Source organism: Centroberyx affinis, unplaced genomic scaffold (assembly GCF_046629955.1).
Source record: "Centroberyx affinis isolate AG114_WGS23_722 - 3 ecotype Tasmania unplaced genomic scaffold, CSIRO-AGI_Caff_v1 ptg001304l_1, whole genome shotgun sequence".
NCBI classification, from domain to species: domain Eukaryota; kingdom Metazoa; phylum Chordata; class Actinopteri; order Beryciformes; family Berycidae; genus Centroberyx; species Centroberyx affinis.
The window spans coordinates 177,728-203,551 of record NW_027279810.1 but is presented as its reverse complement, the minus strand read 5'-3'; the positions used below and the strand labels follow the sequence as shown (position 1 = coordinate 203,551).

Genomic DNA, 25,824 nt, shown 5'->3' with positions numbered 1-25,824 from the left:
TGGGCTATTAAAAATGAATGAGGGTACATTTTGATCTCGACAATGCCGCAACGTAACTCAGTTTACCCTCCTTTATAGCCAGCATAAATCCTTATGACCTAATTTTGGTCATAAAGTTGAATCAGACCTGTAAGTTATATGAGAATTGGGTCTTTTTGGGGGGGAAACACGAATTAATGCATTTTCTGAAAATATCATTGATTTTGTTCATATTGGTGGTTGTTTGCTTTATGATGGGCATAGTTTACCCACCTTTTTATTTACCTAGTAATATGTCAGTGTGTGAGGTAGAGGCTTGTCAGAGATTTTCTAAAACCCAAACCGCAGTCTTTGATGTAGGCTGCATACTGTACAGTCCCTGATCTACTATACTTGTGGGACCCAGCAGAACACGTAGCTCTTTCTTTTCTATTGTCAAGTGTACTTTTTAATGTGCACATCCCCGTTTTTAAGGGAAGTGGCTCCCTGGGTGGATTTTTATCTTCCAAGCAGAGAGAGAAACTTATGGAGGCGGTCTCAAACCAGCACCAACACCTGTAGTGACGCTCTTTATGGGCGACCTGCTGTGGTTTTATGTGTGAGTGAGTGAGAACATGGGTGGGAATGGATATTACATAGTATAAATCTTTTGAATGTGATATAGTTAACATGTTTGGAATGTATTTCTGCTTGTTCGCAGAGCGCTGCAGGATCCCACTCACTAGATATGGGCTGTCATATGCTTAGGATTAGTGCTCTCCCACTCAACATGACTCAAAGGGCCAGATATTGACTCTAATGTGGTGGTAACTAATAATAGAAAACACTAGATATACATACACTTCAAAGTCATTTACTTTGCACTGCTCTAGTCTGTCATTTATCTCTATAGCCCACCACCTTGAGCATACAATGTTTAGATGCCATCCATATTTTTCTAGATTTTTTCTGCCTTAACACTGTAACCATTCATTGCCTGGCTGCTAATCTAGGATAACTGAACAGATCCACTAACCTAGCCTCTTTAATTGATCCTGATCTAGAAAACTGAAGCTAGATCAGCATCTAGGCTAGATTTACTCTGAGGCACTTAAATATCTGCCTGTCATTGTGTGCAAGACGTCATTGTGTGACACATTTGCTATCATAACAGATATAACACTTTGTACAGCCCTTGTGCTCTCAAGTGTTTTTTTTTTGTTACACACACACACACACACACACACACACACACACACACACACACACACACACACACACACACATACCCGCTGTTCCTCTATGGCAGTGTGTTGCTGCAGCCTTGTGATCTGCCTGAAACCTAAATATTGTGTATAAACAAAGACGGCAAATTCCAGTGTCTTTTTTGTTGTTGTGACTTAGTAATCTTCTCTTCAATCTGAAATATTCTACCACAGATTTATTTCCGAGATGCATCACCAATTTTTAAATGAAAATAGAATTGCTATTACATTTGATTATCAGTAGTGCATTAGACTAATCCTCCACAGATTTTGACCTTGTTTGTATTTTCGTGTGTTTTCCTGGAGGAATTATGATGCTTGGCAGCAGGCGAGCACAAGGATATTATATTCCATGGATTCAGTATCCTAAAATTCAGTATTGGGCCAATGACATGCAAACTGATGCTGGAGATGAAGCTCCGTTGCATGTAAACATCCCAGGGCATGCATGGTGAGTTTATTGATTGTCCCCCCACTTCAATTCACACTTCTAAATAATACAGCCACTGCTTATGATGGGATGCAGAGTTTCTTTAAATGTAAATATCTATAAAAATAAATGGCTTTACACCAATTCTGCACAGGGATCTGCAGCCAAGCAGCGAGTGAGAAGTGTTTCTCAAAGTGGTACGAGACGCTCCATTGTACGTCCTAACTGCCAGATTTCAGGCTTCACAGAGGGGACCTAATGCTGCTTGGAATCCTGTGAATGCCCTCCGGTGAAAGCCGTCGAAGTTTATGTCAGTTCCAATGAGATCGCCAGAAAGTGGCTCTTGAGGCAGAAATTCCTGTTAATTGGCAACGTGGCTGTGGACTGGCCCCTTTGTTCGCCCTTATACTGGAGCGGTCTGTCTGTCAGGGTGATACACTGGGCCTGGCATCAATGAACTGCTTGTTTCCACAGCTATCCGGCCCTGGAGGATCAGCCCCTTTCAAGACAAGTTGTTTCCACTTGCAAAATCGTCTTTGTGCACGTAATCAAAAAGATGGAAGGGGGCTATTTAGAGGTGGTCTATAGACTTGACTATTTCTCAAGCATCGCAGCCAAGCATTTGTAATAGCGGTATGTGTATTTTTGCCCCTGTATTGTTTGGAATTTGACTGCACAGAAGCAAGCTAAGCGGCTGAATGAAAAGCGAGTAGAGAGGCTGTACTGTAGCTCACGGTTTTTGCTGAGATCATCTACTGATCTACTGAGTGTCCCACTTTCCTTCAGGTCAGATGAGGATCAATTGGCATCGAGTTCTGAGGACATATTGTAATTGCTTATAATATTATGAAGAGGAGCTGGCTTATTGGCCAGAGGAACAGAAATAAAGGGATGGCTCACAAATGGCAGGATGGAAGGAAGACAGTAAATGAGTCGTGGGGGGGGGGCTCCAGAGAAGAGTTTTATTGAAACAACACAGTATTCCCTCTTGGCTTTGGGAGTGCTTCCCAAACAAAACACTTGTCTGATGCCAGCGTCAACCCCTCTTCAATTTGGCAATGAGATATACGGTTTACGAGAGAGAGAGAGAGAGAGAGAGGAGCATTGTATAGATTGGGGGGGAGCATGAGATTTTCGACAGACTCCCACTGATGGAACCCATTGAATTTTTCATGTGGCAGACACTAAACTTCTGTCGCTCTGGCCCAGTTTTGGTGCTAATTAGTGCCCAGCTATGTTCAAGGGCATTTGGTTGAGCAAGGGAATGCCAGTGCCACCTGTTCTCTGCCTCTCTCTCTCTCTCTCTCTCTATCTCTCTGTCTCTCTCTCTCTCACTCTCTGTCTCTCTTTCTCTACATCTTTCTCTCTGTTAAGGCTTTGTGAGTGGCCCACTTTTGTGTCAGTCAGCAGTGAGGATGCCTGAGTGGAATATCTATCTACCTATACACATTCTTCTTAATCGTCAGTGTAGGCTTCGCTGCTAGCCTGACCAATAATCTAAAGTTTGACTTTCACTTCCATGTTAATTCAACCTTGTAACCTTCACTATACTGTACTACTACCTGAATTGGTGACCGCAGTGGAGAAGTGCAAGCACAGTACACAATCATAAAGCCACAACGCCGTCCATTTTAAAGTCTCCAGCAGTTGAATGATAATAAGGACGCAGGACTGCAGCACTCTGACTTATCAATCTCCCTCCAGTTCTCTGTCAGAGGGGCCTGTGGTTGTCAGCTATTTGAATGGAGTAACTGACAGTGGTTTGATAGAGACAAACAGAGGAGGGCTTGTGTCCTCCCAGGATCCCCGGCCACTTCCTGTCCCTCTGCCCTGGGAACAGGCCAGGGTGACACAGGCCATGCATCTCCACTCAATCCCCCCACTGTTGCCATTGTGGAAAAGGCGATCGCTCTCACACCCTCGTTCTCGGCGCTCCGCACAAGTCCGCCCCGCACGTTTCTGGTGACAGGAAAGGCGTCTCTGGCATTCAGAAAGATGCCTCTATGTGTGTCTTTGTGTAGGCGCAGCTGTGCCAGGCTGATCAGGGTGATGAGACGCTGGGAAGAGTACATGCTGCTCTCTCCCTCCTTTCAGCTACTGCCGAGACCGGCTTGGGCTTTTACTCCGCTCAAAACGTGAGGTTCTCCCTCTTGGGAAAATCACTACAGTATGTTGACATGGGAGTTTTATGTAGATCCTGTATTAGCAGAAGCGATTGACCCTGGCAGGCTGGACCTCTTGCCCCGGCAGAGCTTATAATCCGAGCAAAACCAGATAACAGGAACATTTTTGTCTGGAATTTCCTAAATGAAATTCGCCTTACTTTTGGATCATAGGGATGTGGGTAAACAATGTCATTTCTGATCCTTTCACAAGGGGCACATGAGGTTTTGAAAACACAATCAGAATGTACAGTGAATTTGAAATAATTTGTCTGAAGAAATAATATGAATTACTTAATGCTCTTTAAAATATTGAGGGTTTTTTTTCCAGATATGTTCTCTTTGCTTCCAAACCTCTGAGGCCTGCGTGAAGGTGCGCGAACTCTGTTTTGAGATGTCAAGTTTCTTCTCTACAGTCTCAAAGCTCTGAGGAATTTGATGTGAAACAGCTAGAAAACTGTTTCGTACTCCTCAGCGCTGCACATGTGACTGCAATCCTTTGATTCTCAGTGGTCCTGCCCTTTCCGTGCACCTTACTAGCTGGTGAAGTTGTGCCAGAAGACTAACTCAACAGTTAGAAAACGACAGGTGAACATGAGCAGAAAGGGGAGGGCAGGAATTAAATCAGTCATGCTCTGAGCGGGACATAATTTCTTCTCTAAACGCTAGCTCATGTCCCTCAGTACAGGATGTGTTCTCCTGGGCTCTGGCCTCTGTAGTCGCCCCTGTCTGTTGTGATGTTTGTCTGGATGTGATGCGGAGTGGCGGCGGCTCCCAAGGGCTCTTCTTCCTCTTCCTCAGCAGTGAACCCACCCCGCCGCATCTTATGGAAGCACCACCCAGAGGGGCCTCCCTGCTGATTGCCTAGCAGGCAGCTTCCCCGCTGCACTCGCTGCTTCACCGCCCCAGCAAGGGCCATTTGAATATTGAAATCAGGGCCTGGTGAACAAAGGGGTGGTTTAACAGAGATGGAGGAAATCACTCCAGTGTCGGGGGGCCTCGCCCTCCAATCTGTTATGGAAATGCCATGGCAGGGTGCTGTTATGTTTGATGATGATGCGTGACACGGGCACATTTTGAAATTTAATGGACGACCCTGCCGCTTGTTTTTTCTTTTGTTGCTCCTATTTGTCTGTCTCCAAGGAAGTGCTCCATCATCTGTCACAAGCTGTTAGAATTGAATTGATTGCCTTCTGGATACGAATGGAAACTGTAGTTCACTGACTGCGGGTAATTCCCCAAAAACAGGACCTTTGTGGCTTTTGCGTATTTTCGCTTTGAATTCAGCGAAAGCAGCCATAGCAGTGTTGAAACAGCATTGAAACATCATGGTTTACACGCTACTGCCTCTGCACAGACGAGCTGTTTTTAGATGTTGTGCTGTTCCCCTGCCTTATCATGTTTGGTGTGATTTCATGAGAAATTCATTTTTCACCCTTCAATATTTGTGAGTTAAGACAGCCTCTAGTATGTTTTCTACACTCCTAAACAGTAGTGGAGGCTTTTGCTATTTTGAGGCAAACAAGCATCACAAATGCTAGTATCCACTGGTGATCAATCACAGCAAATGGCACTTTGAGCGCACATTTGTGTACATTCTGTGTTGACAATAAACGCAATCTGGTTTAGTGCTTTTTCTTGGCAGAGCGAACAGCCACAGCGTGTAAAACATGCTCGCTGCCTTGAATCCACACATTTTTTGTTTCTGACTTGGTGTGAAATGTGTCTGTTTGACACAGCGATCTCTTCCCCCCTGACAGTAAGACATGCTGGGAATGTTCTGGGGTGGCATCTGTGGCTCGGGGCGACCTGTGCGCCTGAACATCCCGGGTCGGACGGTGTCTCTACCTGCTCCCTGTGCATTCCTGCTGTGGGCTGTGTGAGACGGAGAGGAGTTGGAACTTGCCTTGTCCTCTGCTCTGCATTCCTCAACCATGACTGGGCTCAGTCACTCTGCTGCAACAAACCTGGGAATGCCACAGCACACGCACACACCACACACACACCACACACACACATACACATACAAATAGCTATACACACCTGGCTCACTGTCACACCTCGGTGAAACAGGCTCACTCATATTTGAGCATGTTTGGAGGGTTATGTTTTGTGTTGCTATGCCGTGAGCTGGTATTTTATACTTTATTTGCTGAACCACCCTTCTATGTATTATATACTATATATATATATATATATACTGTATACATATATAGACATTCCCTCAGATTTCAGAGCTGCAGGGATTTCTCTTAGCGGCTACTGCCTGGCTGTGTAGATCAGAAGTTAAACGGCGAAAGCCCTAGGTTACTGAAGCATGAGGCACTCTGGAGTCTCTGTGGACTTGAGCAGATCAAATGCTATCTCTTTGAAATGTGATGAGGAGGGGTGAATTTCAGTATCCACCATCACAGTGTTTGAGTTCACTGTGTGCGACTGTAGCTGGATGGTAAAGGCACGACAACATAGGCCCATATTATAGGGTAATAGTAGTCGTCTCTGAAGTGCTTATCTAACGCAGCTTCTCTGGTATCTTTAAGTCATGTAGCGTTAGCGGTCAAAGAGTGTGCCTGGCTTTTTTCTGGTGTCAAATATTCCTCTCAGTAGGCTTAAGTGAATACAGGAATGTTTCCCCTCCCTTTGGGGTTGCCTACCACTTCAATAATATTTGGGTAGCAGAAAAAGAGGATGTTTTTCCTCCTCACGTGACATATGGCTGACACATCCCCGGCTGCCGGAGGAACCGAAATCCTTTATTTTGATCATTTCTCTCTGGAAATCTCCTGAAAAGGATTGGAGGGAGAATGGGAAAGAGCAAGGGGGGGGGGGGGGTAGACTGCGAGTGTGAGGGAGTGAGAACTGGAGAAAAGAAAAGCTAAACCCCTTGAGGATTATCTTTTTCTTCTCCTTCTCTCTCGCCTCTCTCTTCCTCCATCCCGCTCTCTCTTCTGCACTTCTTGTTTGAAACACATGACCACAGATCATCAGTCTCAGTTCACATAATGACCATATTTAGACGAGAGCATGGAGCAGCGGTAAAGAAGGAGAGAGAAAAGGATATGAGGCCAATGTCGGCGTGTGAGAATGGCTGTAGTGCGACAGCGGTTCCAGCACTGCAGATCTGAACAATACAGTAGTAAAGCAGTCTATTCTTGTCTATTCTTAGTCTTTTAATACACCGCAGAGGAACAATGTAGGGCTTCTCTCACTATCAACACAATACAGCGAGCACCCGGAGGTCCCTTCACGGTGCTGCGGAGGCCACAGATGCTTCAGATCTCCTCGTTTTTCAGGAGGAGAGATGTGATTGGATGCGTGTCCTTGGGCCATAAAGCAAGGCATGTTTTTCCACTAAGTTTCACTCGCTCTTCAAGATTGGTCAATAATGTGGCATTTCACATTTGTTTTTGTGCTTTCACCTCCTCATAAAAGATTCCCGTTTCAACTGCACTGTGCTTTTATTGTGTAATGTTAGCTATTGCATAATCAATTGGTATTTCTTCGCTGTTTTGCAACAAACCTGATGAGCTAACTGGAGGAAATTACAGTAATGCCCTCTGTCTGTCTCCCCTAAGCCGTGCTCGTCACACCCAGTCTAGGAAGGTTAGTTGAAGGTCTCGGTAAGCCAGATGACTCTTTTTTCTACAAGTAAGTAGGCATTACACTTTCCGTGCATTTTTCTATTATTTATTGAGACAGGACAAGGGGGAAGCTCGGAGGGATACAGGAGGCCAGGAGGGCTACATGTGGCTCCAGAGGCGAGGGATTCAACCAGTACACCATCTATGATGTTATTGTTGTATGGGAAATGATTCACACACAGCGGCACAATGAGGCTCTTACTATGTATGACTCGGTTTAGATAGGCTTAGCTTGGCTGGATTGGACTGCGCTCTCTCTCTCTCTCTCCGTCTCTCTCTCTCTCCCTCTCTATTTTTTTTTTTTCAGTGTGGCAGGGGAATTTTTCTATGATATGTTTTGATGTGTCCCGCAATGACGTGGCTTCTGCTCCATTTTTAATCACAGTGCTGCCTGTGGAACTGGGAAGTGTTGGGCTCAAGTGTTGCTGTGTGGGCTTTGAGATAATGTAAGGGATGGAGTGGGTGGAGTCGGTTGCCGTTTAGCTAAAGGAGAAGAGGGAAGATGGAAAGAGGGAGTCGCCTACTGTAGATGAATGAAAAAGGGAGGGGGGGGCATCTAGGTAAAAGGGTTCACAACAAAGTAGAGATGATTCCAGCGTCTCTACTCTTCCCAGTCTCTTAACAGACATGCTTCAGTAGGTCTCTCCCTTCCCTGCTTCCCTTAGGAAAAAACAGCAGATCACCTCATCTAAAATGGCCCAGATATTTTCTTGCTGAACCTCAATCCCAAAATAATTTCATGTGTGTCATACTCAGATTAGGAACAGGGGATAACAGAAAATCCATGAACCTGCGGTCGGTGCCAGCGGTGTTTGTTGTTTGGAAGTCGTAAAAAAAAATTGAACACGAGGGTTTAAGATGGACCGGCCAGCAGCTCAGCTCTGCGCTCTAATTGAGGCCAGAGATGTCACTGGATTTTGCGGTCAGTTGTGCTGTTTTGGCAAACAAAAGGTAATCTGAACATAGGTTGCTTTTAAGCAGAAATACCAGTTGTGAGAAACACACACACACTCTCTCTCACACACACAGACACAGACACACACACAAGCCCACAGTGAAAGGGATAAGGGCTCACAGCCTCTGATCCTATTATAAAAGCCAAAGCACTGCAGGCTCCTAAGAGGCTGGGAAAATGGGTAAACACTATGTTTTTTATGGGAATCTCCTGTGGTATAACCAAAAACATCAAGATGGAAAGAATTTCCCCAGGTGATCTCACTCTGTCTCTCTCTTTCTTTCTTTCTTTCTTTCTCTCTCTCTCTCTCTCTCTTTCTTTCTTTCTCTCTCTCTCTCTCTCTCTCTCTCTCTCTCTTTCTTTCTCTCTCTCTCTCTCTCTCTCTCTCTCTCTCTCTCTCTCTCTCTCTCTCTCTCTCTCTCTCTCTCTCTCTCTCTCTCTCTCTCTCTCTCTCTCTCCCCCAAATGCTTTCAGGAAGTGACAGACATCCCACATAATTTAGAGAGACGGAGCTTCCTCTAATCTTGCCTTTCTCTTCATCAGATAAGCATGCAGTGTTCCCTCTGAGTATTTTGGCCAGAAAGTCGGTGTGCAGCTAGCCTACATCTGTGCAGTTTGTTGCTTTGTGGAATGCTTGGAATCGCCTCCATAGCAACGGCCAGGCCGTGTCTGCGCGGGGCGGTAAATATTGACTTCAACACCTCCCATCCCTGTGTCTGTCCGCGATAGGAGCACAGGGGGGATCGGTACACACAAGCTTTATCCCGGACTCAGCAACGTCCTACCACCGAGGGCGTATGTTTATCTTCGGACCGCCGAAACACGGAGGAGCTTTCTGGTTCACAGTTTGATGCACACACACCGCACTGGGTAGGCCTAGCTGCAGTACAAAAGAGGTGAAATGCCAACAGCTTGAGTTTACGACATATGCTCTCTGCACTGATACTTCATCTCAACTCTTTGTAATGATTGACTCAATGTGTAACTGAATGGGAAGTGTGGATGGGTGGATGTCATAGGTGGTTGCTGAAAAAAGTGCGTGGGTAGGGGTGTGTAAACATATCCCAGCAGCCATTTCCTCTGTTCTTGTTTGTGGAAGGAGAAGAGAAACAAGACCACGTTCAACTGCAACTGACCTTTGTTAAGTACCAGGAACGGGACCACCTGACTCGGTGCAGGATAAGCACTACTGATGTTACTTCATCAAACCCTGTGTGCGAGTAACCAGCGACCTGTTCTGGGTGCTGTCGGTGGAGATTTTGCTACTTTGTGTGTGTTTCCCCACAGCAGATGGATTTGTCGAGACAAGATGAGAGATGTGCTTGAAGGAATGGTAACGGCAGCAGTGGCGGTTTGACCGGTATATCCAGTCCTGTCGTTTCAGTAACCGTGTTGTTTGCAGGGCCCCAGATGGAATGTCATCACGGCGTTTGGCGAACACGATTAGGGAATAGATGTTGATAATCTGGGCAGAACAAGCAGCGCTGGATTATGCGACGATTGGTGGCTGCTGACGCATGCAGGAGCCAAAGCCTCCCCACTTTTCTCTGTAGTAATTACATAGAGAGCATTAAGATGAAGTACATACATCCACCAGGCTGACATTAGGATCACATGTACAAAGTCACACACACACACACACACACACACACAAACTATACAGGCACAGACACATGTGTATGCACTCACTGTACACACACACTCACTCTCTCTCATGCACACACACTTTATGTCTTGCTTCCTTTCCCCTGAGCTAGATCACTTGCTGTTTGCACATTCATTCCTTTTCGAGAGCAACACTATAAAAACCAGGAAGATTGGAATTTGTCAACATGTTATCAGGTATCCTTAAAGCAGGATCACTCCTGTCACAGTGAATTTACCCTGCCTTGTACTGCATGCATCCTGTGTTCACTATGCCTTTGGTTTAGAGAGCTATACAGCTCTCTAAACAGACAGACAGACAGGGCCATGGGAAACAGGTCATGCAATGTGATGTAATCGGTCAAGCCAAGGATACCTGGTCTGTTGTTTAACCTTCCAGGATTACAGTGGTAATGTACACTGTGTTTAAGTTGTGTGCAGCAAATGTGCGATGGAGTTTGTTTGTTCTGTCCTGATTTAAACTTTGTGAGTACAGCTTGTCCATCCATCCACCCAGCCTCCTCAACTCAAGCATACTCAAGTGACAAACACACACACACACCAGTTTAAACATTTGATGTCTGCTCATGCAAATGCAATAAAAACAGGATGCTATCTCCCAGCAGTCTGGCACCTGTTGTTCTCCCACTGATGTCAGCTGGAAGGAAAGAGGCCTTGCAGAGGCAGAGGAGGCCCATGGGGACTAAACGTCAATTTGTCTCTGTTACTCTGTGCTCTGTGCAGCACAGTGACCACATTCAGGATCATTTCATCTTACTCTGAGATTTATTAACCCGGAGAGACCGAGCCATTTCTTTCTTTTACATTCATGGCCATACGTTACTTAGTTGGTATTTCAGCTTAGTGTGTAAAGCAGGTCAGTTGGCATCAGAGAAAAAATGCAGAAGGCTCGCTATACTAATCCCCTCTTCCTTGCCCTCAGTGATCCATCATCAAGCTGTAGGTGAATAGGACTGTAACACTTGTTATTCCTGTATAATTACAAAATTACAATGTGTTAATACTGTAGGTGAACAGGAAAAGCTGTAGATGAACAGGACTGTAACACTTGTTATTCCTGTATAATTACAAAATTACAGTGTGTTAATACAGCAGTGTAATTGTTGTAATGATAGTGTTATAGCAAAAGCTTAATTTGTGACCTTTAACCTATTGCCAGAGGCATGAAAGTGCCTTTTCTTCTAGTGAAGGTAGGTTGTCAGAACATGCCCAATCCTCATTTTAGACCAAAGACCAACAGCAACAAGCACCCTGAGGTGGAGGTATGGGGTCTACTGTAGCTGTCATCTCAACATACAAGTCCAAACTTGCCTCTTCACATAGCAGAGTTTCACTATCTCTGTCTCAGTCTCTCTTCTCTGGGTTTGCTTCAGTTTGCTCTCATTAAACCTGCATGCACAACATCTGAATCAGGCTTGCTCAATTTTGATGTTCGTGATTGCTTGATCTTCCCCAAAAGATGAAAAGATCTTTTTTTTTTTTTTAAATAGACAGAGCGCGCTAAGGGTATTCAGTACAAAGTCTGTGTTATTGAATTGATGGGGGGTGTCCTGATCCTGCCCTGACAAAGACCTGATCAAGGAAGCCTGTTAATAGATGAATGGCACCGCATCCTTTCCATTGTTTCAATATGTGGATACTATTCAGAGATTATCCTTGTTTTCCTCTCACACGAAATGAAAAAGAAAGCAAAACAGAGAAATGCAGAGTTCAGTGGAAAAAAAACAACCCCAGCAGCAATATTAAAAGACTATTCCCATTCAACCAAAGCCCATGAGACTTGGATTAGGAATTCATTGCCAGATCTTGTGCATAATTAAGCAAATCCCCCCCCCCCCCAAACTCCCTGCCTTGCCCGGGGGATTTTCATGCAGCTCTGCCTCACAGAGAGTAGGTGCTCCTTGGTTACTGTACCTCAGGCCTATTAGGCCCAAAATCAGGCTCTCGCTATCACTGGCTAGAGCGAGCCAGACCTCACCGGGTGATCACACACCAGAATGCTTGCGTGCGCACACAGACACAACCCCTCCTGCCCTCCTGCACAACATGACAGTGTTTCGCCTTCGTGACTCCCTTCATTTCCATATTTCCTAGTGGCTGTTAGAGGAAAGAGGAGCTAAAACACGCTAGGGTCTGGCAGTCCACAAGCCACAGGCCACCTCTCTGTCTTGTGCAAGCCGCCTGCTGTGAGCTGACAAAAGACGCCTTTGTTTGAAACCGAGTGTGAAGAAAGGCCCCAGACTCCTTAATGCTCTGTTTCATGTTTACTCGGTTCAGTCATGGTTTCTTTCTTGGACTTTTCAGCGCATATTCTCTGTGTATTAAGTCACTCTTTGCCCAAGGAACCAAATTCTATTCAGCCAAAAAAATTGTAAGACGTTCAAATGGGTGTCTCATCTTTCCTCCATTTGGCATTGAAATTGTATCATTGATTTACTATGTCTGATGCTATATTATAGGCACAGCTGCTGTTGAGCACTACAAGCATATTGTGTCAGCATAATTCACAGTTATTGAGGCGAGGTTTGTCTGCATAATGTGTTACATAAACACCATCTGAGGCATCTCATTAAGGTGACATCACTTTAAGTGAAAGTGTCAATTGCGTGGATTTTTACATGATGGGGGCATTGAGATGGGAGAGGAAGTGTCTCCCCTGCGCTCTGCCTGAAAAGGCTTATTAACCATGCAACCAGTCTGCTGGGGGGAGAACACAAAAGACACAAAGAGCGGCTCCCTGTGCCACCAGTCATCTTTGTGTCTGCTCTTGTATGTGGCTGTAAGAGTATGTGTGTGTGTTAACCTGTGCACACTGTTACTGTTACACACACTTACTGTGACGCGACCCCTTTCTGCAGACATGCCCCCGGGGGAGACATCGACCGTCCGTCCCCATTGACCCGTCCTCGCTCCCCCTCTCTCTCCCCTCTTGTCTCCCCCACCAATCTCCCATTCATGATGCTTGGCAAAAATGAACTCCCATGTTATTTTCCCTCCCCTTCCTTTCTCTCCCCTCACTCTCCACTCTCTATAAATGTAGATATTTTTCTGTCCCTTTTTGTTATTATTTTCTGAATTGCCTCGCTGCTCCTCTGAGATGAGCAGGCACACTTGGCCGCTGCACGCATCCAAATCCATAGGAATCTCCTAAGCTGTCTGAAAACACACCAGTAAGCCCCCCGTCTCCCCTGTGGCCTCCGCCTCCACTCTCCAGGCAGGCTGCATCCTATATGACCGACAAGAACCAGCGACAGCTCTCGCTAATTTCCCTCGCATGGCGAGAGATCCGTGCGTCTCTTTGTGCCATACATTTTCCACCATATGTCACCGCATCGCTCTAACATGCCTGGCTGCCAGCCTGCTAGTGTAGCATGCCGTTTGTCTAGGATTAGACACACCGCTTGTGAATAAGACTGAACTCATGCAGTGACTGACTCTGAAGTTAGATCTAAAGGATTCTAAATAGAAACAGGCTTGAGTAGCCTTACGCTGTCCGCGTGCACTCCCAGACAGTGACCATTTCACTTATTTACTTATCAAATCTGGGGCTTTTCCAGTGTTCTCCACCCCAACTTAGCGTTTTCAGTAAATTAGTATTTCCTAGCGAACCCCCTGTGGTTCTGTCTGTCCATGATGCAGTGGCTTGAGTCCCTAAATTATCCCTGGCTTAGTGTAATGATTTCCCTGCACTAAGCTGTGATTACAGAGGCCTGAGATACTTCACGTGCCTGAGTGGGCAGGGAGGCTGGAGAAATGAAGAGAGATAGAGAACAGCCGCAACAATCCAAAACTCTCCTCATGACTTTGAGTGTGTTTTCACCAAGTCTTAGTGTCTTAATTGGGCCTGTTATTGAACACTCCTTGATGTACAATTCTGGATAGTCTCTCAGTCATTGCTAATTCCTCTTCATTCTGTCCAGCACTCCTTCACTGATACTCCTTTACGTGTTTTGGTTGTTACTATATACTTTGAGTCAGCATCATGTAAAAATACAAACTATATTAGTTATATACTGGCATGTGTTACGATCGATGTGGAGCATATAGATGGATCCATGGTTGCAGATGATGAGTATTATGAGTGCAGTGCCAACGCTTACCCAGCACCTTTTAGTTCCCACTTTACTGAATGACGTAATGAATGAATGAATGGGTATGAATAGGGGTTGGGTTGGTGATAGATAGCTTTTTTTTATATATATATATATATATCTTTTTGAGTCTTATTAATCCAGACTCACTCAAAAGATCAGTGTGAGTAAAGTCAAAACAAGGACTCTGACACAACAAAGCAAAGGCACTGGAGGTTATTTCTTCTTAGTGCAGCAGCTTGTTTCTGTGTCAGTATGTATGTGCATCTGTGTATGAGCTTGCACATGTGCATGTAGGCATGTGTGACATGTGCGCCTGTGTGTGCACACTGCTGGTGGTAGTGGGGGGGGCGGGGAGTGTATCTCGTATCTGTGTTGAAACTGAGGAGCGGCAGCTGCTGGACCATCCGTAGGGAAGTATTGGTTTATGTGGTCTACATGACACTGTGTCTCAGTGGGTTTAGAGCTGCGGTCTCCAATCTGTCTCTGGTTTCTGCATCTGGCCTTGTGGCAGTCAGAGGAATTTCGCCAAAGAATGTGCTGCCATTCTGAGAGAATGACATAAGGAGGCAAGTCCGTTTGACGAAAGATTCAGAAATGTTCTGCACTTAGATCTTTTTGTCAGTGCTTTGAAACGCAACTTCAACTGTGTTCATTTTTTTGTCCGAGGTTTCACAGGTTTTTTTTTTTCCTCTGTGTCTGTGCCGCAGGCCTCGGCCATGGGGGGATCCAAGAGTAAGCCCAAGGATGTAGGCCAGCGAACCCGCAGCCTTGATGGCAACCTCAGCTCTGGGGGAGGGGCTGGCGGACACCACCTCTATTCCACCCAACAGTCCTTAACACCCAACCGGAGCCCTACTGTGGATGGAGGTCTCCGTGCCAGTCAGCCCATGGCCAATAATGCGGAGCTGGCCCTGTTCGGGGGTGTGGACAATAACAGTGTCACCTCTCCTAATAGAAGCACACTAGCAGGTAGGAAGCTCAGCTCAATGCCTTAGTCTTTGATTTTTAGATTTACTGGTTTAATGTGTGGCTTGTTTTAACTCTACTGTATGTCGTTTATGCAGTTTTTTGTTAATAGCCAATCTCTCTCTCCCAACAGGGGGCGTTACAACCTTCGTGGCATTATATGACTATGAGTCTCGAACGGCGTCAGATCTGTCCTTTAGGAAGGGCGAACGCCTCCAGATCGTCAACAACACGTAAGGAAAATGCAGCAAGCCAATCACACCCTCCCTTTATCAATCTCTCTCTCCTCCTCACTCTTTATTATCACTCATACACACACATACACTCAGGAATAGTCCCAGAATTCACTTTTGCTTACACACGATGATAAGGGATAACCATACACTCACACATACACATGCACGTACACACTGTGCTCTACATATCTGTCTGGGTTATTGCTCTGTTATCTGACTGTTCTGCAACCCAAAATGCATGTCACTTGTCGTCCTGTAACCATAGGAACGGGCTCCCCTCAGCGGTGCTTGTTTTTGTGTGAACTGACAAGTTTCTGCTCAATTTTTCCCTTTCTCTGCTGCCCATTCACAAAAGCGCACAGCTTCTCCGAGGCTGGTTCTACCTCACCGGTCGGTCCACCTCAGGAAGGGACATGGCTATTTTTGTTGCTACTTGCGACCTAATTCCTGAAAAGTAGACAAAGTGCGAGGGGGTGGAACAAATCTCAGTTACACAATGCAAACCTAACCTGTTTAAGGGGCATCTCGCTTGTTTTCAAAATAGGGGCTTGCTGTAGGAATCAATAGAGGTGCAGTGAACCATATACTGTAGTGCTGAACCCCCAGTGCTGCATGCCTGCTAACAAACTGCTGACCTAGAAGGCATGAGCTGAGGACAATAGTGGATTATCGCTGCATCTGGCCCTCAAGCCACAGACTTGGATCATTATTGGGTCAAATGCACCCAGATTCTATGAACCGACTCTAAGATTAGTTGAACCCCTGTTAATGGGGCATCGCAATCAAATTAGGAGTCCCTCAGCTTTGTTTTAGCTCTCTTAGATTGCCGCACCATGCCTAATATCATAACGCACAATGATATGATAGGCTTTTGTTATGATAATGTCAGGCCCTCTGCATCCCTTTGTTTTTATTTTAACAACCCCCTCCCCTCCTTTGCCTCATTATTTCCCCTTCCTTCTCTCTCAGTTATGTAATGATTTAAATATTTTAGTGTTGGCTTCATAGCTTTAACATACACACTACTACATTGGTTTCTGAGAAAATAATTTAGATTGTTGCCTCTCCTGAGTGAGTTGTGGGAGTTTACGAGTGCTTAGTGGTTTTATGATTGTGTTGTGGACTGTGTACTCTACTAGCCTGCTACTGCTCAAAACGTGCTCTCTCTGCATCTTTAACCCCCTCCTTTTTCACCATTTCCTTTTGATCTCTCCTTTCCTCTGCCTGTTTCTCCATTACACACCGTCATATTTGTTTGTAGGAGGAAGGTGAACTGCAGGTTTGTGAAGCTTCTTTGGAATCTTACGTGATTGCACTGTGGTTGTGTGTGTTTACCTAGATGTATTTGTACCACCTGAAGCGTATGCTTGTGCACTGTAACACCACTCCACTAGAAAGGCACAAACCACGTAACTCTGTCCATGTCCCATGCTCCCTCAGTACTCAAGGGAAGTTGGTCCAAAGCCTTGCAGCACTATAATCATCTCAAGTCAACTGTAGGTAACGAACACATTGTAAGACAAACCTAAATTTTCTGTCAAATTCTACAAGTGAATTCTACAGTGCTGCAAAGCTACAGCAACTCACCCCTGATAAACTGTAGCACACAGGTACCATCCTTCCCTGCTGTCATACCCACATGAATGCATGTTTGTCTATCATTAGATAACTTCCAAATATTGTTTTTGAACATCCAAACCTGAGGTCCCACTAGCTAAACATGTAGATTCCCCATAAAATCCTTGGGCCTGCGTTTATCAAGCTTCTCCAGGAGCCGAGTGCTCAGTTACTGTAGGCACTATATGCCCTTAATCATTTCAGTGAGCCAGTTACAGCCAGAAAGGCAAAAATGGATGTTACATCAGCTTGAGTTTATTTCTACTCTGAGACACTTGATAAACACCGGCCCTAAGATCCTTAAAGACTGTTTTATTAGTCTTTTGGATGTGTGATGAGCATCTGTGAAGCTGTGTGTTCTTGTTTCATCTGTGCAGAGAAGGGGACTGGTGGCTGGCGCGCTCCCTGACCACCGGAGAGAGCGGTTATATCCCCAGCAATTATGTGGCTCCATCCGACTCCATCCAGGCAGAAGAGTAAATCCCTCCTTTATGTTTTTTTCTTGCTCTGTCTCTTTTATCTATTCCTTTCATCAAGCACATGGAACAATTTGCACTCAAATGTATGATTCTTTAGCAAATTAATTTCAGCTTTTATCTCAGTGTGACTTTGAAGCGAGCACCTGTACCTCAGTGATTGTAATCCCTTTATCCTTTATACTCCACTACTGATCTTTACATGTGAACACATGCTAACCTTTTATAACAACTCCATTTCTCACCTTTGTTTCCTGCTCCACCAGTCATCTCAGACTGACTATGGAGTCCAGGTAAGCGGTTGTTATACTATAGGCATCGGTATGCAATGCATCTGGAATGGGGCATGCAAAGACAGATTTTTTTCTTTCACTTTACTTTCAGAAACCACAAGCAGCAACTCACTCTGGCTTCCTCATTCCTCCTCTTTCACCCACATACACCTTGTCCCCCTTACCAACCTGCTCCCTGTGTCCCGTGTGTCCTCTCTCGGCCTCTCTAGGTGGTACTTTGGCAAGATCACACGCCGCGACTCGGAGAGGCTGCTGCTCAGTTTGGAGAACAGGAGAGGGACTTTCCTGGTGAGAGAGAGTGAGACGACCAAAGGTACGTGTGTTGCCCCCATATAAACAAGCCGGAAAACTCATCACTCACTCTGCCTCTGTTTGACACTATGTTAAAGGGGCAGTAAGTAACCTATGACTTTTAGCAAGTAATTGACACAAATAATAAAGTTGCACTTTCACAATAGAGACAAGCAAGCTAGCTAATTTGATCAACATAAGATAGCTAATTTGATGAGTAAGATAGCTACTTTGACAAGTAAGCTAGCTAATTTGATCCAACAGAAACGTCAAGTGAAGAGGGAATATCACAAAGTACCGTAATAACAGCACTGCTTTGACATTTGCTTTGAGAATGAAATGTCCTGGCGGCACCGTCCTCCACTGTTGAGCAGTTGAAAATCCAAGTGGGTAGGGGCGGGACTGGGAGTTTTGAAATTCCAATGGGTGGAGAGTTTTTGTTCCCAAACAGAGTACAGGGCCGGAAAGTGAGTTTTGAAAGCATCTCAGCACCTGGTGAAGTAATCGTTAAGTCCTTGGTATTGATCAACAACCCAATCAAACCACCACAGATATGTTATAGCCATTTTGTCTTAGCCTTATACCTATTGCCCCTTTAATATGAACCAGAATGATCACAAAAATGCTAAAGTCATCCGTAGTATCCGAGTTGTTGAAAATCAACAACCCAAATACAACTCTAACAACAGTGCTGATACTGTGCATTATGTATGTTTGACATATTTTACAAAAAAATCCATTAGAGAGAAGAAAAGTTATTTTCATAAGTAAGACATGATACGCTGCTGTTCACTGTGCGCCCCGCTGCACTGTGGCAGAGTGGGTACAGCACAGAGATGAATCAGGGCAGATGGGAAATGGTTGGATTTGACGCCTATGGGACTCAGTCTGGAGATGGTTCTGATAGGCAGCTGCTCCGCTGCTGCTGCTGCTGCTGCTGCTGCTGCTGCTGCTGCTGCTGCTCCACAGTCCCTACAGGCTCCCCCGGCTCTGTGTGTGTGTGTCTGTCTGTCATTTGTATATGCATGTACAGCACAGGATCCCTGCTAGTTCATATTACGGCGAATGCATGTGAGTGTACATGGCTGATCTCTGCATAGAGCGAGAAAAGAGATCACAGAGGGGAGGGATGGAGGGGAGGGGAAGGAAGGGGAAGGAGGGGAGTGAGGTGGATGAGGGGTTGCTGAGAGGGGAGGGAGTAGATGGTTGAGCAGGAGCACTGGGGAGGCCTTGGGTGGGTGGGTGAGCCAGACAGAAGTAGGTCAGTGTGGAGCCAGGGCTGAGGACTGTACAACCATGGGCCATATCGCCCCGTTCAAACACTGAGAGGAGGAGGCGGCGGCGGCGGCATCGCCCTGGGGCGCTCTGAGCCTGTCAGTCAGACTGGTTCACTTGACTGATGCTGCCCTCTGGTGGCATAAAGACCGCATTGTCCATCAGTCTCTTCCAATCTGAAATTTTCATCCAATTGATTTTTTTCCCATGCGAACAATTAAATCGTTACATTTAAATTCCAGTCTTTTTTTTTGTAAATTTAGGTGAAACGCAATGACAATGGGGAAAATTAATCGTTTTCTTCCAGACTGTTACAATGAAATATGATTGTAGTAAATTTCCCTAGTTTATCATATCTGCTGTCATCCTTGCCAGGTGCCTACTGTCTGTCTGTATTGGACTACGACAACACCAAAGGGCTGAACGTCAAACACTACAAGATCAGGAAGCTGGACAGCGGAGGCTTCTACATCACATCACGTACACAGTTCAGCAACCTGCAGCAGCTTGTCAATCATTATCGCAGTGAGTTCACACAAAACTAAACGCTTATCTCCTTCCTTTCACAGTTCCTCCCATATCTCACTCAGTCACTGGGAAGCCTATTCTCTGATAACTAACGAAGTGAAATTGCCAAGACTAGGACTTAACCATATTCCCTCTCCTCTCTCCTGTCCCTCAGAGCATGCTGATGGGCTGTGTCACTGTCTGACGGAGGTGTGTCCTGTCCTGAAGCCTCAGACCCAGGGCCTGGCCAGGGATGCCTGGGAGATTCCCAGAGAGTCCCTCCGCCTTGACCTCAAGCTGGGACAGGGCTGCTTCGGAGAGGTCTGGATGGGTAAGTCATGTCGTGATTGATTCCCTTCAGAAAACCGTATCTCTGATTTGTTGTTGTTCAAAAAGAAAGGATAGAGAGTGGAGTTGTTTTTTGAATTAGCCTTGAAATTAAAGGTTGTTTTTTTTTTGTTTTTTTTTTATATAATTCTTAAGAGTGGCTTGGAACTCGTCTTGTTTCATTGATGCTGTTTTTGTTGTTATAGCTGGTAACTGACATTGTCCCCTGGCATTTAGAAAATATTTCATGGTCCTGGCCAGCATGCCAACCCAATTATTCTTAAATGTTAGAAATGCAGGAGAGTCAATGTAAAATCAACATGCATACAGCAGGTATGATTTTCTTCACACACATTGAAGGATTGTAGGCCAGCACACCCACATTGGGAAGAAACCACTCACTTATATGTCAGTTGCCTTCTATGTACTGATACAGGATATAATGGATAAATACACTTTTCGGACATAGCTGAGAAATAGATTAGATAGTTAGAGATAATAGATATAGATTCACATACAGGGAAGTTCTGTCTATAACATTGATGCTTTTCATTTTGTTTGACATGGTGACTATGAATACTGTTAAGACTCCTATGACTCTTGTTTTTACCAGGAACATGGAACGGTACGACGCGGGTGGCTATCAAGACTCTGAAGCCGGGCACCATGTCTCCTGAGGCCTTCCTCCAGGAAGCCCAGGTCATGAAGAAGCTGAGACATGAAAAGCTGGTTCAGCTCTATGCTGTGGTGTCTGAGGAACCGATCTACATCGTCACTGAGTACATGGGACAAGGTCTGCATGGACTCTACACACTTTCACATATAAACAAACTTATTAATGTACAAACTTTACAGGTCCCATATTACTCAGTTTTCATGATTTTGTTTTCATATCATGGCTCAGGATAAGAATAGAGGAATAAGAATAAAGCTTTTGTGCATAAATACATATGTATATTTGAAAACTTTGAAAGCTCAAATGTTCAAACATTACCACAGCAGCTCTAACATAGCCATACTAACACATGTGTCCCCACTAACAGGTAGCTTACTGGACTTCCTGAAAGGGGACATGGGTAAAATGCTCCGCCTCCCTCAGCTGGTGGACATGGCCTCACAGGTCAGTACAAATCATCTGCTACCACATCACATGAAAATGAAATCAGCTCAAAAAATGCTTCATCATTCCTTTTTGGCATCTAGAGTATCTACCTCTGATATAGCCGATCATGAAACTTTCCTTCTTCCTCAGATTGCTTCAGGAATGGCTTATGTGGAGAGGATGAACTACGTGCACAGAGACCTGAGAGCTGCTAACATCCTGGTGGGAGACAACCTGGTGTGCAAAGTGGCTGATTTTGGTCTGGCTCGCCTCATTGAGGACAACGAATACACTGCAAGGCAGGGTAAGACCACTGGAGGGCGCTAGTTAGCTTGTTTTTACACTGCATTTTAATGCGTCACTAGTGCTTATTGGGAGTAACCTGGGCAGTCCCCAGGTTACTCTCATCTATCCATGAATGGAAGGTGATATTTTCTCTCAGTTTGTGTTACAATGATCCTGTTTTGACTTTCTGATACTTGTGTCATCTTGCAGGAGCCAAGTTTCCCATCAAGTGGACCGCTCCTGAGGCGGCTCTCTACGGCCGCTTCACCATTAAGTCTGACGTCTGGTCCTTTGGCGTCCTGCTGACTGAACTGGCCACCAAAGGCAGAGTGCCCTATCCAGGCAAGAATAATATCTGCACTGTTTTTTTCTGCCTGGGGAATTTGCACACAGCATAACTACGTGCTTCCAACATGATGATATATCTCTGTTCCCCTTCCCAGGTATGGTGAACCGGGAGGTGCTGGACCAGGTGGAGCGTGGCTACCGGATGCCCTGCCCAGCGGAGTGCCCCGAGTCCCTGCACGAGTTGATGCTGACCTGCTGGAGGAAGGAGCCCGAGGAGAGGCCCACCTTCGAGTACCTGCAGGGCTTCCTGGAGGACTACTTCACCTCCACAGAGCCCCAGTACCAGCCGGGAGAGAACCTGTAACTGTGTGTCTGTGTGTCTGTGTGTGTGTGTGTGTTTGTATGTGTGTGTGTGCATGCTGCATGTGCAAATCTGAGCATGCATCTGCTTTAGAGTGCATGGACATGGATGTGTGCGGGTGTGTATGTACAACGGGATCCTGGATACAATCAATGACTCTCGCCTCTCTGGCATCTGGGACTGCCAACGGGATTCATCAAACCAATCAACATTCAGTACCTGCCTCTTTCTATATTTACCGTCATTATACTCTCCAACATGTCAGTTCTGAGAGACTATTTTCAAAAGATAGGACTAATATATTATTATTTTTTAGGTTGTCATACAGTTTATCTTCTCTTGCTTGTCAGTCAAATTTTTTTATCAACGGACTATACAGCCAAGCAGGTTTACCTACCTTCCTTGTGTTTGTAAGACACACATGACCCATGTATTCCCTATTGCCTGTGTTAATTCATGTGACGTGTGTGGTCTTGTAGTTAGTCAGGTTCAACACTGTGGCTGACTCTGAACCATATGAAAGACTGCATATGTGTGAAACAAGGGAGTCCAGAGGGTGATAGTTGGAGTCATGTCCTGCTGAAAGCACCATTTCAGGATGTCCACTTCTGTGACACTATCGTTGGGATCCCCATTGAAACTCATGTGGTCAGACTCTGTCTTCCAAGTAATGTCCACAGATTGGCTACTTGAGAAGCAACTCTTTGGGACCGTATTTGCCAGGATATCCCGGATATTAGATTTTTAATTAATTGTTGTTATCAGACCTGGATCAACTGGAATATTTTCAGGTGAACGATTTTACATTTTGCTTCGTAACCATCCTTGACTGTGCATCATTGTGGTTAGTCGGGATTAATTGGTTTATCGCTGTGACCAACATACAGTACAACACAAAGAATAGAGGAGAATACGTCTTTCTCTGTATCTAATGTTTTCTATTTGTGACTTTTCCTGAAAAGAAATGGCTACTGATGGCTACTAACGCTCCTCTCAGGATGGAGAAGACTAGAATTCTGCTGCAAGTTTTTTTTTTTTGTGCCAATGAAATCTCTTTTGTACAGAGCTCTCTTCTACTGTGTAAAAGTGTATTTTTACTACGCTGAACTTTTCTTACAATGAAGTTTGAGTTGGGTAAGGGGAAGCCCTGAAATTCTACTCAAAGGAAAATCCACTGTTTTCAGATCCTGCACCTGTGTACAGTACCGACCGTGGCTCAGCACCATGGTTTAAAGGCATTGATTTGTTTTCAATCATTCAGATTAAAATCAAGTGAATCTTCTTTCATGTCTCTTTTCAGTCTTGACCTTCATAAATGTGAAGGAGATTTCTGTTTTGATGCATTTGATGATCTTACACTGGAGGTATTGTTATGGTTCTGTTGTCAGTGTAGATGACAAATGGGTAATGGATAGTGATACTGTGCTAAATATGGCAATGCCTCCCTTCAGCCTGTAGAGGGCAGAGCGCAAAGCCTTCCCAAACATGTATAGGAAATGAATTGGCATTTTGAAAATTAACTGTAAATATCCTTAATGCTAATATTTTGTATATATCATCTTTATAATTTATTCCTTTTAAAATATCCTGATGGTCTATTTTGCTTTCAGCATCATTTTGCCATCCTCTGTATTGTTTATGGTACCTCCTATAGTTATAGGATAAATAACAACTGACATGAATGATATTATATACTATAGCAACACTTTCACATTACAAGTATGTTTTTTTTGTGCACGTATTCCTGAGAAACTTAGCTTGGCTTAGCTGAAAACTAGTTATGTGTCCCCCACCCAGCTTTGGAGAGAAAAACATTCCTCTCTTGCTACACACTGATCACCGACCAGCATTACTCCACACATTACACATTACAATCCAAACCAAACCACAAATGTTTACATCCTGAAAATCTTCAAATGATTTTGGTGCTGCTTCAGAGGCTGTCATTCCCTTCAACATCCAAATGTTTCTTATTCTCTGTGTGCAGCTGATCAACATGATGGACGCCACTGCCATCATCTTCTGTACTCGCATGATGCTGTACTCTGTATTATGGTACGACCAGCTTCTCTATAGCTTGGATTTCATAAACCACTATGGACTGAGATTATAATCCCCCCATTCAGAGGATGGTGTGACTGCCTAGAGAAGAAGGAGTTTGATATCTGTGTAGTGTCTACTTTGTCTCTGGACATGGGTTGTGCCATGATGAGTGGATTGACTTGTGACTTGGGTGTCTTCAGGTTGTCTGGCGTTGTCCCCTTCTTTTCCTGACCTGTTTCAGTGAATGTCTATGAGCAAGATCATGGAAAAGGTGCATCGAAAAAGGTCAAATTCTCATATTTTCTTATTTGTATGCCACTTTGCTTAAAGCCAAGGACGTATTGTTTCCTGTGGGGTTCTTTGGGGTCTCCTTTCTCAGCCTATGCAGATATTTTTTAAATCTGTGATATTCCTATATACTCTTTTCTACTGCATTCAATGGAAATTAAAGAATTTTCAGATAAATAGCTCTTTGTTTAAATCCTACTGAATACTGTTAAAATTCAAAGGACAATGTTTGAATAAAAATTGTATATTGCCAACTGTATTCTACCATCATTGTCTTTTTTTTTTTTTAAACATGATATCAATTATGTTCCCATGTTCCCCCAGGATTAAGACGTGGAGTTTGTTTCTGAGGTGTGTCAATATGCCTGTGATCAAAGGCCATGACCAGTAACGAAAAGACTCACATTTCACTTTCATTTATAAAGATATGACATTTAGCCTGGTAAAGAAGCTCAGTGAGGGGAGACCTTTAACAAATCCTCCCACACGCACCTAGTGGCATGAACATATATAACATATGAACATATATAATATAGATAATACATTTTTACCACAGCAAAACTAGAATGTATCCTATAGGAATATCATAGTGACACCATAGGAGATTAAAAACAAAATACCATTAAGTATGATAAGGTGACTTTGAACTCTATGCTACAGACACTGAATATTAAAGGAATTTCATAGTGATTTGTGGGGTGAAAATACAATTTACGACTTTGCATCAGCTATATTATGACATTTTTTGAGGATTAGACATTAGACATTAGACATTTTGACACCAAATCCCAATATGCAAAGAAAGTCATTTTAAACATTTATAAACAATAATATTTCGAGCAACTGCAAATATGCGTTGGCATAACATCGCCTACTGTCATGTAATGGCCGGTAAACCCACAACTAGTAGAATACTAATCTAGGTTATATGAAGATCGGGTAAAAGAAAATGAAAATTATAAATGTTTTTTTATTCATATTGGGGGCTATGATGATCACCGAATGGAGTTGATAGTTTACCCATTTTTTATTCACCACTAGCCTATCACTGCTGATGTGTTCAGGAGCCGCCGTTTATTCAGGTGACCATGTGGGTCGACATGAAGATGATTCGTGTTTCCTTACTGTATGACCATGGCACGCTGTGACGTGATTTGCATCGCAACCCCCCTGTCTTATTTTAGTCACTATTTCCTCCTACGGTAAACTACGGTAAACTCATCGCCAACCTGGGCGTCACGTGAGTCGCGGTGATGCTGCGCTGTTTGTGCATTTTATGCCACATTTACCAGAAACTCC

The 25,824-nt window shown here is 44.4% G+C and overlaps 1 protein-coding gene across 2 annotated transcripts; it reads left to right on the top strand.

The window, feature by feature from the left end:
* The first annotated feature begins 14,886 nt into the window (after positions 1 to 14,886).
* src (v-src avian sarcoma (Schmidt-Ruppin A-2) viral oncogene homolog) lies at positions 14,887 to 23,476 on the top strand. Of its 2 annotated transcripts, none has more exons than XM_071525543.1 (11): positions 14,887 to 15,106; positions 15,270 to 15,369; positions 17,367 to 17,465; positions 17,968 to 18,071; positions 19,700 to 19,849; positions 20,007 to 20,162; positions 20,772 to 20,951; positions 21,202 to 21,278; positions 21,411 to 21,564; positions 21,756 to 21,887; positions 21,989 to 23,476. In XM_071525543.1, exons 1-11 carry the CDS (start codon positions 14,887 to 14,889, stop codon positions 22,195 to 22,197), a joined length of 1,581 nt encoding a protein of 526 aa, XP_071381644.1. In that variant the 3' UTR covers positions 22,198 to 23,476. The 2 variants fall into 2 exon arrangements, with proteins under 2 accessions (XP_071381644.1, XP_071381643.1); XM_071525542.1 differs by having other exon boundaries at positions 14,887 to 15,139.
* Positions 23,477 to 25,824: the final 2,348 nt, after the last annotated feature.

Coding starts and splice junctions, on each gene's coding strand:
- src (XM_071525542.1), top strand. CDS start 14,887: ATGGGGGGATCCAAGAGTAAGCCCAAGGATGTAGGCCAGCGAACCCGC. Junction 15,370..17,366: donor CTCCAGATCGTCAACAACAC/GTAAGGAAAATG, acceptor TCATCTGTGCAG/AGAAGGGGACTGGTGGCTGG. Junction 18,072..19,699: donor AGAGAGTGAGACGACCAAAG/GTACGTGTGTTG, acceptor CATCCTTGCCAG/GTGCCTACTGTCTGTCTGTA.